The sequence below is a fragment of the Protopterus annectens genome, chromosome 6.part0 (assembly GCF_019279795.1).
Source record: "Protopterus annectens isolate FY-2018-M chromosome 6.part0, PAN1.0, whole genome shotgun sequence".
NCBI classification, from domain to species: domain Eukaryota; kingdom Metazoa; phylum Chordata; order Ceratodontiformes; family Protopteridae; genus Protopterus; species Protopterus annectens.
Window position 1 is genome coordinate 991,062,134 of NC_056737.1, and position 17,778 is coordinate 991,079,911.

The following is a 17,778-nucleotide window of genomic DNA, read 5'->3' on the forward strand; positions in this document are numbered from 1 at the left end:
CTGGTTCATCAGACCACTCCTCTTTTTCCATACATCTTTGCTGTCCATAAATCTACCATGGACCTAGAGGGGTTAGCCACGTTCTGTATGGCTGTTTAGGTCCCCTCCTGGGTCAAGGTAGAGACACTTTTGTCAGTCTTGGGAGAAGGGAATGCTCCCTTGCTTAGCCAGAATGTTGTGCCTATCCCTGGGGAACCTGTTGCTGACAATACTAAGTCTCTTTGCCCTAACATTTCTGTCGCAATAAGACAAAAACTAAACATTTAACTTCTCATGTGTCCGTGTCTCTGGACAGAACTAATTTAATGGACTTTGCACGGGGTCTTGTACAGGCCAGTGATGATTCTTATGAGGTGTTTCCTGGTGAAAGGAACAATTATCGCTTTCCTTGAATTTCAAGATGCTGAATCTATAGGGAATGTGAAGGAACAAATGCAGTTTTTTTTTCTCCTCAGATTTCTGATGCAGATTCTGATGAGAGTATGGTATCAATCTCCTTGTGATGGATTCACTTTCTCTGAGACTATTTCCAGAATGATCCAGTATTTTCATTGGGAGTTTCTCAGTCCCTTAGTTAATACCATGATTTGCTACAGCTGGAATTCCCAGAATTTCACCCACACTCCCTAGTGCTGTCACCATTGGAGAATGTGTCAGGGTACCATGTGTTTGGTCAGTGGTTGTTTTTGGATTTCAGGTGGAAGTGGAGGGGGTTTTGGTCGAACATATGCTTTACTAAATGGATGTTTTGTCGGGTGTGTTTTAGTTGAAGCAGGTAAGTGGGATGTATAGTGTGTGTTTGCAGATGTGTGGGTTAGACAAGGGAATCGATTGTGTGTTTGAGGATTAGGTTAGGGGATTTGTGTGTGTGTGTGTGTGTGTGTACGCACATGGCCTTTGCACATAGCCTGCTGTCTTGTCTAGTGGTAGCATTACAGGAAGTGTTTGTTTTTTTTTTTCATATAAGACATAGGTTATGTTTGGGGCTGGATTAGGATTGGCCGGTATTACCTCTGACGTCTGGCAGTTGGTGCAGACGATTAAGGACTTAAATAAGCTGGTTCCTGTCGTCCAGAGATTGATTCAATCAACCTGCAACACCTAATTGTGTGACTCTGAGCAAGCCACTTAACCAGACGCCTCTCCTGGTCTGACTCTACAAAAGGTCCAAGGAGATTAGGGCTCCACCCCGGAAAATAAACCAATACCTTACCTTAGTAATTGCATGCTAACTCTGCCTTACACCTGCCCCTGCTCTTAGTCTGCGTCTTGAATTAAAAAAAAAAAAAATACTGCCGGTAGCACTGCAAATATTCAGACATTTGCGCTGAATGTGGTCTAGTTTTGGGTTGTGTATTGGAAAAGGAAATTTTGTTTCCTTTTTTGATGGTACTTTCTGTCGATGTGTTTTATTAGTTATATTTTTTTGTCTGGTCATCATGTCATTTGGTAGACGGTCCTTATATAACAGTTTGTCACTGCCCATGCTTTTCCTGACAGCAACTTGCTGCCCCTTAAGAACGCAGATAGAGTGTACAAAGCTCTTTGTTCTTTAAAGTCATGCCAGCCCTGACTCAGCAGCTGTTGCTTTAGTGAATCCAGATGCTGCTAAACATTTTGTCAATTGTAATCCCTCTTCTTCTGGGAAGGATGGGAAGGCCTTTGACAGGTTGTGGATGGCAGTGTGTGCTTCTGTGATTTTAGAATTTTCAGTTGTCAGGGTTATATTGTGATGTTAATCCTGGCTAATTGTGAAAGTATGAGGAACGTTTTTGCATCAGTTTCCTCTTGTGAGGAGAAATCGGCTTTGTGTAATTTGGTTTATTCTGTTTCCCAAGTCACTACTTATTTGAAATGTCTTAAGAGACTGTATACTACTGATAGGGCTGTTGCCACTGGAACTGTTTTGAGATTTGCTTGGGTGTGTTGTCAGTCTCTCTGAGAATGTAAAGAATGAAAATGTTAAAGTCTCTCTTTGACAGAGTTATCAAAGGTGTGATGAGAGGGAAAGCCGATTCAAGGAATCGCAGATTTTCAGCCCTCCTTCTCCAAGTTTTCCCATGGATTCTCTACTTCATTGGCTAACTTTAGCAGAAAGCAAAATGAAATAGTAGTAGCAGAATGCTGGTAACAAACGGTTAGAAAGCAATGGCTGGGAGGTTCCAAAAAGACAGCCGGAGACTCGCCAGAACAAGGGACAGTCCAGTAAGTCACAAGTCTCTCTGAGACCTTGTCATCACCCCCACCCGGCAGTCCCTTAATCCTTCCAAAATGTCTGAATCTCCATTTCTTTCCGTGGCAAAAGATTGTCTCAGGTAAATGGATTCTGAATGTGATCCCCCTTGGCTGCAGGTGGCAGTAGGAGGCTCTACCTCCATTCCGGGGGATATCCCCCTTGGCTGCAGGTGGCAGTAGGAGGCTCTACCTCCATTCCGGGGGATTCCTCATCCTCTGCAAGATCAAGCACTTCTTTCTTTCTGTCTTACGTCTGCTTTTTCAAGAGGTAGTAGAATCTGTTCCTCCTCTGTAAGGATTTTATTCAAGAATGGTGTGGCTGCCAAAGAAGAAGATTCTTCGAGACCAACTGGGAGGGGTCTAAGCCCCATGTTGGCATGAAAGCTTTGAAGGGCGTGGCCCCCAAACCTGTCGTAGTCAGATCGTGTCAAGCCGACTAACAGTTTGGGTATGGAGAAGATGCTCTGAAGCTGGCCAGCTGTTACCCCATGCAGGAGATAACCTATATAGTTTTGGCTACTGTAGCAGTGATTGTTCGTACATCTCCTGTATGGTAAGTTTACTTGCACAAATGTACTTGTGTCTGTAATAAGTAGGGGCCTGGCAGATTCCTGAGCATTCGCCTCCCAGATGGCAGATGCCCAAGGAATGGCAGTCCAACAATAAGGAACCCTCAAGCTTCCTTCTGTGCAGTAGTCAGTCCCAAGTAATGGGCACCTTGTAGGAGGGAATGTGTAGGCTTAAGAGGAAGGGAGTGTGTGAAAAAAGGATGAGTGGTGTTTTCACCCCAGCATAAAGAAACTGAGGAGGACTGTGGGATTGTTACTGCAAAACTGAACATACCATAACTTTAGATATTTGAGTAAGTTCGTACACGTCTTGTGGATCAGATGGTGGCTGATGCCTAGGAATGTAGAGACTATAATATGCATTGTAGGATGGTTGTGGCGAATCCTGCCCTGATTCTGGAGGTAATTTCCAAGGTGGTCTGCTTGGAAAAGGTCTGGACGGGTGACTAGATAGCTGCTGCTTAGATGGTTTAAGGAAGGTGGCAGTAGTTCCTTATCAGTACTACAACAAAGCATAAATGCAAGTGTTCCAATATATTCAAAGTTCCTACACAGCTGTACTTCATTGTTTTTCAGAATAACTGTGCTCCTTTTGGAGTCATTCTTGGACTTTTTCTCATGCATTTTCTTTCTATATTTGTTACAGAGCAAATCCCCTACTTTTTCAACTGCAGAGATGTACCTTACTAGCAACCAAGCCTGCATGTAAAGCAAGAAGTCATCTGTTTGCACCTTTTATATGTACACAGCAGGGTTCACCTTTTTCCCAGCAAGTTGGCTCAGAACCTGGAGAAAAACAGCTTCAGATTAATCTCACTAACAGCTGTGTCAAGGTAAGAATGTCACCTCCTGACTAAATCAGTACCTTCCACAACTTGACAGCCATTCTTCACATTAAAGTTGTGTTCTCTTCCACAGTGTGAAAATAAAATGGTCCAGGAATGTGATTTTGTATTTTCCTTATGAATTACATCTCGGATGTGTAATGACAGAAGAAGGAATGCTGTTTTTATAGCACTTTAGGGAGTGTAGGAAAAAGGAAGAAATGTGGTGTTCATGTCTTACAGAAGTGATGCAGAGCAAGCCAGCAAAGGGAACAAGAGGAATTCCATAATAAGGACTGTAACCAATCTTAAGCCACATTCAGAAGTTGACTTGCATTTTCACCATCATCCTTGTCTATTTCCAGAGAAAATGGCTCATTACATCCATTAACATGGTCCTTCTGATGAGACGCTAAACTGAGGTGCCATCTTTGAGTTGGTGGTAACTGAGGTGGATGTAAAAGGTCCCATGGCACTTGCCAAAAAAGTAGAGAAGTTTCCTGTTGTCCTGGATTAATTTCCATTAGTCAGTATAGATACCACCTCAGGTCACTCCAGTGAAGTGAGGCCACTGGCCTAATAAGATTAACCCAATTAACAAATTGTACATAAACTGAATACAATGGGTATGCATTTGTGTGTAGATGAAACTGTCAGAGATGAATGATCTGTGTGTAGATGAGTGTCACAGAGAGATGCTTGTTCTAAACAGATGCATAGGTTTGTAAGACATGCGTTAAAATTTCCCAGGGTTTAAAACATTCAGTCAGTTTCCTGGAATTTTGTTTATTCTGAGGGCGCAACTGTGGTTATTTTAATGGCATCAGTTTCGGTGGCACCAGATCTTCTGTTCTGCTTCAGTAATAAATGCAGGTGTTCACCATTCTCACTGCCATGGTAGTCTAAGCTGTTTTGGTTGTAAGCTGCCCAGGATACAGGTGGCGAGTCTTCAAAAAGCTCTGCCTCCCTTCCACACCTGCACTGCAGTTGCTGATGCATGAGCTCTGGAAATCGGGAGATGTAAGGCTACACAAAGAGGAACAATTCCACACAGAAATTACCCTTTAAGTGTATTTTTAATCTTGACTAAGTGTTCTTTCCCTTTAAGAATATTGGCAATTTTTTTTAATATCTGAAGTTTCTTATTAAAAGAACAGATCAGCCCTAAAAATAAATTTTAACACCTTTATTGAATTATGACTTAACATGTAGGTAAGCATACATTTATATAAAAAAAAATGTTAATAGGTTCAGTGTTCAAGGGTTATATATCACATATATTCTTTTATGCAGTTGTCATCAGTCCAACATTACATAAATTGATCAATTCCTACCTTCCCTTAAACCTCACTCCTCTTCTAAAACATTTATTCTGTATGTGTTTTCCTACAATTTCCATTGTTTTCTATGGAATTTGTTCTTTCTGTTTTCTAAAGATCCCACTTCAGTTCTTTTATCTCTGTTACAATATTCACTACTTCTGATAGTTGGTTTAGACATTGATTTCTGTTTTCTAGTAATTGCTTTCTTAGCAGCCACCAGAATTGAATTTGGCAAAGGCTTACTGTGCCTAGGCAAGTCATATCCTGTACACAAGTTCAAAAATCAATTCCTTGGTTACACCCATGTGCTCACCCAATGTTTCTGATGGAGTACTGTGTGGAGAATGTCCGATAGCTTGTTACACTCCCAAAACATATGTCCCTAGGGGTTCACTTCTCATGACTGAATCTCAAAATACTGAATTTCATTTCACTGAGACCATAATACCTAATTTTCAAAATACTGAAAACTCATTTGACTGAATCTCATTATACTGAAAGCTTACAAGCATGAATTTCCTGTCACCTGTGACTTGCTTGTGATATAAAAAACATTACTGTTAAAAGTGCCGACTGTCAGAATACCAGTTTGTAGGGTTTCTAAACGTGGGTATGAATCTCGACATTTTTATGGAAAGTATCTAAAGTAATATGGTGTAGATGTTTCATGTGCTTCTGGCAGTAGTGACAGTGTGGACAGTACTGTAAGGTAAGTAAAAGGTATATGCCTTTTTTCCCCACTGTAGTGCAATCCTGGAGTTAGTATATGTATAGTTGGGGGGCATACCCCCCAAGACTGGAACTGACGGTCAAGAGGAGAAGGAAAATACTTGCAACACACCACTAGTCTCACATAGACCTACTAAACCAACACCGGTAAATAACGCACATAAATACACGAAAATATATTTAGAGGCTCTAAATAAAAGTCTGCAAAAACAGAGACCTCCAAAGCAGACACCCAAGCAGCCTCTACACCCCATCACAAACCATGAAACACATACTTCACATAATCAGTGTGCCACACAATCACAGCCCTTAAGGCAAAATAACATACCCAACACACTAGTAATAGGAGACTCTATAGTCAGGCACACTGATGTCCCACTAACTAGGCTGGACAAGGAGGCGGCTATAGTGGATCCGCCACATAACACAAGCACTCAGGTCGCTCCAGAACAAGTACAGATACGACTCTGTCATTGTCCATGTTGGTGTGAATGACCTGAGACGTACCTCCCTGGACTACATGAAGATACATGGAAGAGCTCTCTGATCACATAGCCCAGGCCGGCATGACCCTGACCCTGAGTAGCATCCTACCCTCACCAAGAATGATGCCACAGTATAAAGAAAAAATTATCAATTTCAACAATTGGTTAAGTTTCTGGCGTCATTCAAAGGGGATCCAGTATCTGTCCACCTGGGATGACATGCTCGATAAGCCACATTGCTTCGCAAGAGATGGCTTGCACATGTCACCCTTAGGCTTTCGAATACTGGCCAAGGCTTTTGCCGTCTCCATAGTGCCATCAACCTTAGGCTTTCGAATACTGGTCAAGGCTTTTGCTGCCCCCATAGTGCCTTTTTTAGACAAGGCTCAAAAGACAAACCCACCACCGTAAATAGCACAAGTAACCAAAAACTGAGGGTAATGCTACTCAACACCAGAAGTCTAAACGTCAAAATGCATGCACTCGAGGCACTCCTCAGTATGGAGAACATCGATATCTGTGCAGTAACAGAAACCTGATTTAAGGCTCTAGAGAGCACCCCAGCACTACCGGGCTATAACTCATACCATACTTTTCGACCACAAAACCCGGACCGAAACACAAAAGGTGGGGGTGTATCCATATTCATCAGGGATACCCACAACTCCAGGTTAGTGGCATAGAACAGTGCCTCAGAGATCATCCATGTGCAACCAACAACGGGTAAAACTGCAATTTAAATTGTAGCTTGCTACAGATCACCCACCATGACCCAGGACCCCCATTCCGCATTTCTGGAGACACTGGAAAATATGAAGGTCCTACCAAACACCCTAATGTTGGGTGATTTCAATTGCCCAAACCTTAATTGGGAGAACTACTCAAGTACTAACTCCCTTGCCCGACGCTTCCTAGAATTTATAAACTCTTAATGCCCTGGATCAACTGGTCAACACCCCCACCAGAGGTGACAACATATTGGACCTGGTCATCACCAACATAGGCGACCGGTGTTCTACACCAGACATCAAACCCTTGCTGGTTAAATCAGACCATAGACTTAATCACTCTGGATATCCACATTCCGCCCCCACCCCCAATCAGGAAACCACTGTGAAAATCTTTTTAAAAGTAAACTTCATGTTACTTAAGACTGAGGTGGAAAGGTTCACAGCCCCCATGCTAAAGGACAACGCTGTCCAAGCTGCTGAATCTCTTACAAAGGCACTCTATGAGCACCTGCAAGAATGCATGGATTGTGCTATGTCAAGCAAAACCAAGACTCACTCCTCCAAGAAAAGGAAACAAGTCTGGTGGACCCCTGCCATAAACAAGCTGTACAATAGAAGGAGAAAACTAGTGCAGAAAAGAGTAAAATCCCAAGAAGGAAAGACCTCCCTGATTTAGCATCAGCAAAAACAACGATTCTTTATAAAATCATCCAAGGCTAGCTTCGAAAAAAAAATTGCCGAGGACTCCAAAGATGACCACAAAGCGTTCTTTAGCTATGTCAAGAACCTAAGTGGAAACTCTCAGATCTGCTCTGAGTTAGTGCAGAATGGCACAAAATACACTGAACTGACTGATATTGCCAAAATTCTGGCAGACAGGTTTAGTGCAAACTTCATCCCCCTATCACCCCCTAAAGGGCCCATAACCATACCAGAAGAATGTAGTGCCCTGGCAATCACTGAGACACCGGTTAAAATAGCCGTATCCAAAGCCAAAAATACAGCTTCAGTGGGACCAGATGGTGTCCCAGGCTGCGTCTTACATGAGCTGCAAAATGAACTAACCCCTCACCTAAACGCACTGTTCAAACTCAGCCTCTTTACAGGCTACGTACCCATAGAGTGGCGCACAGCAACAGTTATCCCGCTCCACAAAGGTGAAGCCACAACAGACCCCGGGAACTATCACCCTATAAGCCTGACTAGCCTGGTCTGCAAGGCTATGGAGCACATCATCATGGAATTCATTAACAAGAGACATTGGGTAGAGTCCAATGTTTGAAGGTTCCCAGTTTGGCTTTATGGGCAGATCATGCCTCCTAAACCTGGTGGACTTCTTTGAGACAGTTACCAAGGCTTTAGACAAGGGAAAGGAGGTCCACACAGCTTACCTAGACCTCGCAAAGGCTTTTGACACCATTCCCCACTCTAGTATTATAGACAAGCTCACCAGCCTGAACATAAACTCCTACGTCACGAGATGGGTTGCCAATTGGCTCATGGGTAGAACCCACACTGTGAGAGTTGCAGGCTCTAAGTGGCGTCCCCCAGGGCTCAATCCTGGGACCCCTCCTGTTCGGTATATACTTCTCAGAGGTACAGGCAAGCACAGGAGGACTATGGCTGTCCAAGTTCACAGGTGACTGCAAACTGGGGGGCATAATTGACTCTCCAGCTGATACAGACATACTTCAGAAGGGTCTCACTGAGACGGATACCTGGTGTCAAAATCATGGCCTCAAGCTAAATGCCAAAAAGTGCATAGTCATCCCCTTTGGAAAAAACAAAGTACCCATGAACTACCACATTACGTGGTAGTCCCCTAAATACAGAAAATGTAATAAGGGATCTGGGGACCCAAGTAGATGGTAATCTCTCCTTTGATAATCATATTGCCAAGGTGGTTAGAAAATCCTTCTATGTGGCCCACCTAATCACAAAAGGGTTCGCATCTAGAACAAAAGAGGTTATTGTGTCCCTCTACTCGTCACTCATCAGACCCATCATAGAGTACAACGCCCCATTTGGGGTGTACCTTACATGACACCTGTAAAAGCTGGAAAAACCAGTACCTCACCAAGAGGATTACTGGCCTGAAACATAGGCCCTATGCAGCCCGACTGAAGAAATTCCAGCTGTACTCGGTTGCATACCGCTTACTCAGAGGTGATCTCTGCCTGACATACAAGGCCATGTCCAACCCAGAATTGATAAACATGCTCCACACTCTAGGGATCTAAACCTCACCACACTGATAAGTAGGATGTGCTGTAGGGATAGATTCCTGTCCCAGAGACTCCCCATGCTTTGAAACAGGATTCCAATCTACATTAGGCAGAGCCCCTCACTAACACTCTTCAAGAGAAACCTTGACAAGTGGATGGGAAACAGAAAATTTACCCCGGGGATCACTGCAGTGTCTCTGCTGGACCGAGGCGCAGGGAACTAATCTAAGGGGGTGGCGAAAGCCAACCCATTCTGGCTAGGCTTATAGATACCCTCGGGCAGATAGCCTAGTACTTGCCTATGAACCTATAATTTGGTTTTATATTGTCCAGTTTCTGTTAAGAGCGTAAGTAAATGGTGTTGTAAGTGTGCATGTCTGTGGCTTAAAATTCAGTATTTTGAAATCCAGGATTGTAAGCTTAGAGTATAATGAGAGAGTTTTCAGTATTTTGAAAATTAGGTGGTGCGGTCTCAGTCAAATGAAATTCAGTATTTTGAGATTCAGTTACGTGAAGTGGACCCGTCCCTAGTTACCTCTTTCTTCCCTATCACACCTCCGTTTCCCATCTGCCAGAGAAAAATTTCTTTGGGCTCTGCTTAGGATAAAAAATACATATGCAAACACTTCCAAACAAACATTTATATCTTCTAGACTGTTGCATATTTGGAAGCCATACATATGTCCTCCCAGTTATCTAATATCTCTTCTAGCCTCATCCTGGTTTCTACAGTTACTGTGCAATATTTTATATGCCCTAATAATTATCCCTTTAACAGCAGCTTCTGTTCTAGGTTCAATTAAAAACATTACCGAGCAGGTCTTTCACTTAACATCCCCCATTCCTTTCTCTTTGCCTATACTCTATCAGTCCCTGATAGTGAAGGCAGTCTCTAGCCTGCATTCCATATTTCTTCTTGGGCTCTTCCTATTCTGTTACCTTTCCATCTCTAGTTATTTGCTCCTAGTACCTTGGTTCATTTGCCAGTTTTCTTTCATAAATTCCACCCCATTCTTGTCTGTTCTCTGTACCCCTAATTGCAGTTATCCCTGTCAGCCGAATCTCTTTTTTCATGTTGGCTTAGTTCTTGGAATACTTTCTGCTACTTTGTTACTTTATGAATATAATGTGCTGCATGGCCGCTGCTGTTCTCCTTAAGGATCTATATTTAAAATCAAACTCTTTATTTCTCGAATTTCCCCTTTGCTGTTATCCTCTTCCCTTTCCATTTTGAATTGTAGCTTTGAGTCTGTTTGGTATATGAGCCTTAAATTTGTAGCTCTAAAATATCCCTTAAAGTCAGGTAATCCTAAACTTCTTGTTCTATTGGAAGGATTAGCGTATTCCAGTTGACTCTTACCCTGTTCCCCTTCAGATAAAATCCTTCAGCTCTTTATTAGTGTCCACAACTTCTTCTCTGGTTGAAAAAAATATGCCTGGCCATGTATATAAAAATAAAGGGAGCAAAACATTTTCACTTTTTCTTGCTACCAGTATCTGTAAACAGAGCTTCCAGTTTGAGTTTTCTGTATTTTGTTGTTTAGTTTCTTCCCACATATTCTTAGCTGCCATAATAGAATCCTTTTTAACCCATACTCTTAAATTCTTCATTTCATTATGTCCCCATAAATATGGGTATTGCTGAAGCATATCATTGTGGGTACATAATTTATAGCTGTAGCTTTTGTTTTATCTGCATTAATTTTGTGCCCCGAAAAGACTTGAAATGGTCTCCGAATGCTGTACAATAGTGAGATGTCCTTTGCATGTTTTATCGGGTACAAAATATCATCTGCAAATAGAGCCAGCCTTTCTTGATTGCCATAAATAAAAATCTGCCTAAGCAGCAGAGACCTCCAAAGCAGACATCCAAGCAACACCTACCACAAAACAATATCCACATAGCACATAGTTCACAAAGTCTGTGTGCCACACAGTCACAGCCCTTAAGGCTAAACACACCTAATACACTTGTAATAGGTGACTATTGTCAGACACACTGACGTCTCACTCACCAGGCTGAACAAGGAGAAGGTCACTGTAAGCTGACTGTCTGGTGCCAGGATCAGCCACATAACACAAGCACTCTGGTCACTCCAATGCAAATACAAGTATGACTCCGTCATTGTCTATGCTGGTGTGAATGACCTGAGATGTACCTCCCTGGGCTACATGAAAAAAGATGTACAGGAGCTCTTTGATCATGTAGCCCAGGCCAGTATGACCCTGACCTTGAGTAGCATCTTACCCTCACCAAGAATGACGCCACAGTATAAAGACAAAATGATCAATTTTAACAATTGGCTAAAGTATTGGTGTCATTCAGAGGGGATCCAGTGTCTGTCAGCTTGGGATGACATGCTCGACAAGCCACGTTGCTTCGCTAGGGACGGCTTGCACCCGTCACCCCTGGGTTTTCGAATACTGGCTAAGGCTCTTGCCTCCCCCATAGTGTCTTTTTTAGGCAAGGCTCAAAAGACAAACCCACCCCCATAGACAACACAAAGAAAAAAAACTAAGGGTAATGCTGCTCAACGCCAGAAGTCTAAACCTCAAGATGCACGCACTCGAGACTCTCCTCAGTATGGAGAATATTGATATCTGTGCAGTAACAGAAACCTGGTTCAAGGCTCCCGAGAGCACCTAAGCACTACCAAGCTATACTTCATACCATGCTTTCTGGCCCCAAAACTCGGACCGAACCACAAAAGGAGGGGAAGTATCCATATTTATCAGATACCCACACCTCCAGGCTAGTGGCACTGCACGAAGCTTCGGAGACCATCCATGTGCAACTAAAAGTGGGCAAAACTGCCTTTCAGTATGTAGCCTGCTACAGACCACCCTCCCAAACACAGGAACCTCACTCTGCTTTCCTGAGAACACTGGAGAATACAAAGGTCTCTCCAAAAACTATTATAATGGGTGTCTTCAACTACCCAAACATTGATTGGGAAAACTTCTCAAGCCCAAACACCCTCACCCAACGGTTCCTAGAATTTATAAACTCAAATGCTATTGAACAACTGGTCACCACTCCCACAAGAGGGGAAAACATACTGGATCTGGTCATCACCAACATGGGGTCTCTATGTTCAACACCAGAGGTATACCCCTCATTGGTAAGATCAGACCATAAACAAATCTCACTGGACATCCATATTCCGACCCCACCCCTAGCCAAGGAAACCATGGTGAAGAACTTCTCAAAAGCAAACTTCACACTTCTCAAAACTGAGGTGGAATCCTTCAAAGCCCCCGGGTCAGTGGACAATACGGCCCAAAATGCAGAATCCTTTACAAAAGCATTCTATGGACACCTACAGGAATGCATGGAGCATGCTATCCCAAATAAAACCAAGGCTCACTCCTCCAAAGGCAGGAGACCTGTCTGGTGGACCCCGGCCATAAATAAGCTATACAACAGAAGGAGAAAGCTACTACATGACAGAGCAAAATCCCAAAAAGGGAAGGCGTCACTGATCAGTACTAGCAAGAAACTGCGATCCCTCATAAAATCTTCTGAGGCCAGCTTTGAAAGAAAAATTGCACAAGACACTAAAGATAATCACAAGGCCTTCTTTAGTTATGTCAGAAACCTGGGAGGCAACTCCCAGATATGCTCTGAGTTAGTGCAAAATGACAAAAAATTCACTGAACCCACAGACATTGCCAACATCCTGGCAGAAAGGTTTAGTGCAAACTCCACCCCCCCTTCCCCCCAAAAGAGCAAATGACTATCCCAACAGAGTGTAGCCTTCCTGAGATCACAGATGCACAGGTGAGAGCTGCCCTCTCCAAAGCTAAAAACACAGCCTCAGTGGGACCAGATGGTGTCCCGGGCTCCGTCTTGCACGAGCTCCAAGAAGAACTAAGCCCTCATATAAAGTCGCTGTTCAATCTCAGCCTTAAGCCTGACTAGCGTGATCTGCAAAGCTGTGGAGCGTATCATCATGGAAATCATAAAGACATTGGGAACCTCCAGACTCTGGATCCTACCCAATTCGGCTTCGTTAAGGGCAGATCTTGCCTCTTGAACCTGGTCAACTTCTTTGAAACAGTTACCAAAGCCATAGATGAAGGGAAGGTAGTCCACGCAGCCTACCTGGACCTCACGAAGGCCTTTGACACAATACCCCACTCTGGCATCATAAATATGCTCACCAGCTTAAATATCAACCCCTGTGTCACAAGATGGGTTGCAAACTGGCTCAGGGATAGAACCCACATGGTCAGAATAGCAGGTGCCATGTCAGACTCTAAACCAGTTACAAGTGGTGTCCCACAAGGCTCAGTCCTGGGACCTCTCTTGTTCGGTATATATTTCTCCAAGGTACAGGCTAGCACGGGTGGACTGTGGCTGAACAAGTTCTCAGATGACTGCAAACTGGGTGCTATAATCGACTCTCCGACTGACACAAGCATCCTCCAAAAGGGTCTCACAGAGACGGATAACTGGTGCCAGAGCCATGGCCTAAAGCTAAATGCCAAAAAGTGCATAGTCATCCCCTTTGGAAAAAAACAAAAGTGCCCACAAATTACCACATAGGTGGTAATCCATTAAGTACGGAAGAAGTAATTAGGGACTTGGGGACCCAAGTAGAATAGCAATCTCTCCTTTGACAATCACGTTGCCAAGTGGTTAGAAAGACCTTCTATATAGCCCACCTTATGATGAAAAGGGTTCACATCTAGATCAAGAAAGGTCATTGTGCCCCTCTACTCATCACTTATCAGGTCCATAATTGAGTACAATGCCCCGTCTGGGATGTACCTTGCCGTACAGCTTCAGCAACTGGAAAGACCCCAAAAGTATCTCACCAAGAGTATCAAGGGGCTCAAACAGATGCCCTATGCAGTTCGGCTAAAGAAACTCCAGCTCTACTCAGTTGTGTACCGCCTACTCAGAGGCGATCTGTGTCTGACTTATAAATCCATGTCCAACCCAGAATTAATGGACATGCTTCACCTCAGGAAATCTAAATCCCTTAGAGCTACATGCTCCAGGGACTTGAACCTCAGCACAGAAATAAATAGGACATGCTGGAGGGACAGATTCATATCCCAGAGGCTCCCCTCACTCTGGAACAAAATCCCAATCCATGTCCGGCAGAGCCCCTCACTGACCCTCTTCAAGTGAAATCTTGACGAATGGATGTGAGATCGTAAGTTTACCCGTGGGATCCTTCTGTGTCGCTGCTTGACAGAGGTACAGTAAACAAACCTTAAAAGGGCTACCTTCTGTGACCTACTATACAGAGGCACAGTCAACTAATCTAAAAGGGTTGTGAAAGCCAAACACACTCTGGCTAGGCTTGTAAATGCCATAGGGCAGATAGCCTAGTATCAACCTATGAACCTATACCAATTATGTACTTGAATTTCTGAGTCCCTTATTTTCTTTGCCATTGGCTCTAAATATAATGAAAGGAAAAGAGGACACGCCTACCTGGTTCCTCTGTTCAAACACAACTTATCAGAGAGTAACCATCCCACTTTAATTTTTGCATCTGATCCCTTCTGTAGCCTCCTAGTTAATGTTGTCCTTGTATAAGTGAATGCAGATGCTGACTTTGCCCTACTGCCAAACTTACTCTGTCGAATGCTTTCTGTGCATCAAGACCCACCCACAACACCAGTATTTTCTTACGTTCTGCTTCCCTCTGGATCATCATTCTTCTGTTAATGCAGTCAAATGTTTGCCTCCCCTCCACAAAACAACATTGATCCATATCTATCAATTTGGCAACACCTTTGCCATTGATTTAGCTGTTATAGACTTAACACTTTATAACTATGACTTAAAATTCAATTGGGCCTATATGAAGCGGAGTCTGATGGGCTGTTGCAGTTATTGGGTATTACAGCCACTACAGGTTTCTTCCAGGATGTTGGTACTTCCCCTCCTTTTAAAACACTGTTAAACAAAACCTTCCAGATTTTTTATCACTTGGAGACTTACTTGTATACATCCCCATTTTTATATCATCTGCTACTAACCTTGGCATACCTAAATATCATTTATGCCTTTTTTTCTGCATTCCCTCTTTAAACAAATTTTCAAAAAAAAAGTCTGAAATGCTTGTTAATATCTCTACAGGATCTGTTCTTTATTTCTCCAGTTATAGAGTCCCTAAGTTTGGCAACAACGCTTTCTACTTTCTCTTGCCCAAGTCAAATGTGCTAAGTTTTTTTTATCCTATGGAGTTATCAAAAACTGTTGCTTAACAGCAGTCTTTCTAAACTCATGCTTATTTTGCAGATACTCCCTTATTGCCTGTTTAGCACTCTGCAGTTGTGCCTCCTCCTCTTGTTCTGTGAGATTTCCCTTATTCTGCAATACTTTAACCTGAAAATAATTCTTGTTGCTCTTGACCATATCTCTGTAATTTCTAACTTATTTTTAAACTCCGCTTTCATTTTATCCCAGTCACTAGCTATAACTTCTGAAGAAATTTATTTTCCCTAAACTCTCGAATAATTTCCACTACCCATTCCTTTAATTCCCTCCACCTTTAATTGGTGGGTGGGTATGTGCCAGTGTCTAATTTGCACTTCATTACTCTGCATTTATATCTTGGTTATTGACTCATGATCTGAAGTACGTTATTGGATGTGGGTCGAAGTTTTAAATTAAATGCACGTATTCCTGTGAAATGTAACTTGTGTAGTCTAGCCCGGTTATTGTATCTTGAGGAATAATATCTAAATTCATGTCTTCCCTATAACATTTTCATAAACTTTATTTTCAGAAATCTACCCTTTTCTCTTCTAGGTCTCCAGATTATCCTCACTGTTGCAAATCGAGTTCCATCCCCAACCTATCAGTAATCCCTGTTAAAACCGGATTATTTCTCCTAAAATTTTTTCTTAAGCTCCATAACAGTACGTTTAGGTGGAGTATAAATACATGGCAGTGTATTTATTCTCCCTTGCCAGTAGCTCCTTACTACCACATATCTACCAACAATCACTGTCTTCCCTCCTCTTCTATCAATATTGGAGCTCCTGTAGCAATTAGTATAAATATTCCTCTTTCTTTTTCCTGAATTATGATGAATAGTAATCCTGAAATCTTTATTTATCAAATTCACGTTTACTTCTTTCCAGATGTGTTTCTTGTAGCATTGCTATTTGAAGTCTGCTTTTCTTATTCAATATTTTTGTCTATACCTGTGAGGGGATTCACATTCCAGAATATGTTTAGTGTAGCCATTATGATAAGTTGTTCCCACCTGTTGCATATGACATGTCTTTTTGATGTCTGTTTCAAACTTTTGTGTTTACATGTACCCACTAATAGGTTCATAGTTAAGTACTAAGCTCGCTGTCCATGTGGGACATTTAAGCTTAGCCAGTTTTCCTTTTTGTGGTCTAAGTAACTTATCCCATTTCGTTATAGATCGGGCTTGCGTATCTGATGGTCAATTTTAATGATATATTTATTACTCCCTAATGAGAATAACTGGGCTCATACCATAGATAATTTGAGGAGACCTGTGTATGAGATAAAGCATTTAGAAACTGCCTCTGTCCATTAGTATTTCTCATCCACAGATCTAAATTGTGCTTGAATATAGACAGGGGTGAATTTTGTTTTATGGGGATGTGGAGTCTGTTCCACAGCAGCAGTGTCCTCTGCAAGATGCAACTGTCCCTCTAAACTATTCTGTTGATGGCGCAGAAGAGCTTTAGATCCCTAGACCAAGTATTTTGATGCCATTTGACTTGCTGATGTGCAGTAAATCCATCAGTAATGAGTCTGTGCATGTGTTGTATGCCAGACACAAGTTACCTCTTAGCAGCCTGTAGGATACAGAGTATAGTGACAGGGCTTTGAGTTGGTATGTGTAGGATATACCATTTAGGTTTTCTATTCCTTTAGTAAGTTGTATCTGTGAGTATTCCAGTTGTTGCATGTGCATGGACAGATGTCTATCAAAGGGGGGCATTATATGAGGGCTGAATAACGGAAGAAGGTGACCTCCCTAGATCTAGACACAATCCCTTTGTTTGTAAACTGTACAGTATCGAAGGACATCCTTACAACAATAGACACATGTTCAAAAGTTATTTATTTCTTTTGTTTATTTTACGTGTGGTATGGTAACAGGGAAAGTCCAACTGGACACGAGTCCTTTTTCAGCAGAAGCCCGGGGAGAAAAGCTTCTCAATGTAAGATGCAAAATAAAAGATACAAATGAGATTCAAAATACAGTTAGTAAAAATAGTATGTACAGATATCAACATACAAGGTACAGAACTGTTGTACAAAAAAAGTGTGAACAACAGATCCATTTGATGAAATGTACAGGTTACAGTATATACAGAAGATGCAGTTGGAGTTGTACGATTTGTGGTAGGAATGACCCACAGCATAGGTTTTAGGTAGCCAACACATCTGTAAGGGCTGTGATGCAAAATCTGTTGTAGTTTGCATATTAAGTCTAGGTCTGATAAACGTTATACATTGCAAATTCTATATAGTATTGCAGAGTGAACAAGGAGATGAGAAACTAGAGTCTCAGGATTGTGAGGTTAGTAGTTAGGTAGTTTAGTTGGTGCAAGTGGTTAGATAATTTCAGAACTTGAGAGAGATAATTAATTGGGGGTAATGCAGGAGCATGACCATGCATCTGCCAGAATAATATAGATAGT

At 42.3% G+C, this 17,778-nt stretch overlaps 1 protein-coding gene across 1 annotated transcript in view; it reads left to right on the plus strand.

The window, feature by feature from the left end:
• Positions 1-17,778, plus strand: part of ISCA2 (iron-sulfur cluster assembly 2) — a 148,360-nt gene that overhangs the window by 60,092 nt on the left and 70,490 nt on the right. Inside the window, exon 2 of the mRNA XM_044074625.1 lies at positions 3,451-3,637. Coding sequence (XP_043930560.1) covers positions 3,451-3,637 — 187 coding nt within the window. The remainder of the gene's footprint in view (positions 1-3,450; positions 3,638-17,778) is intronic.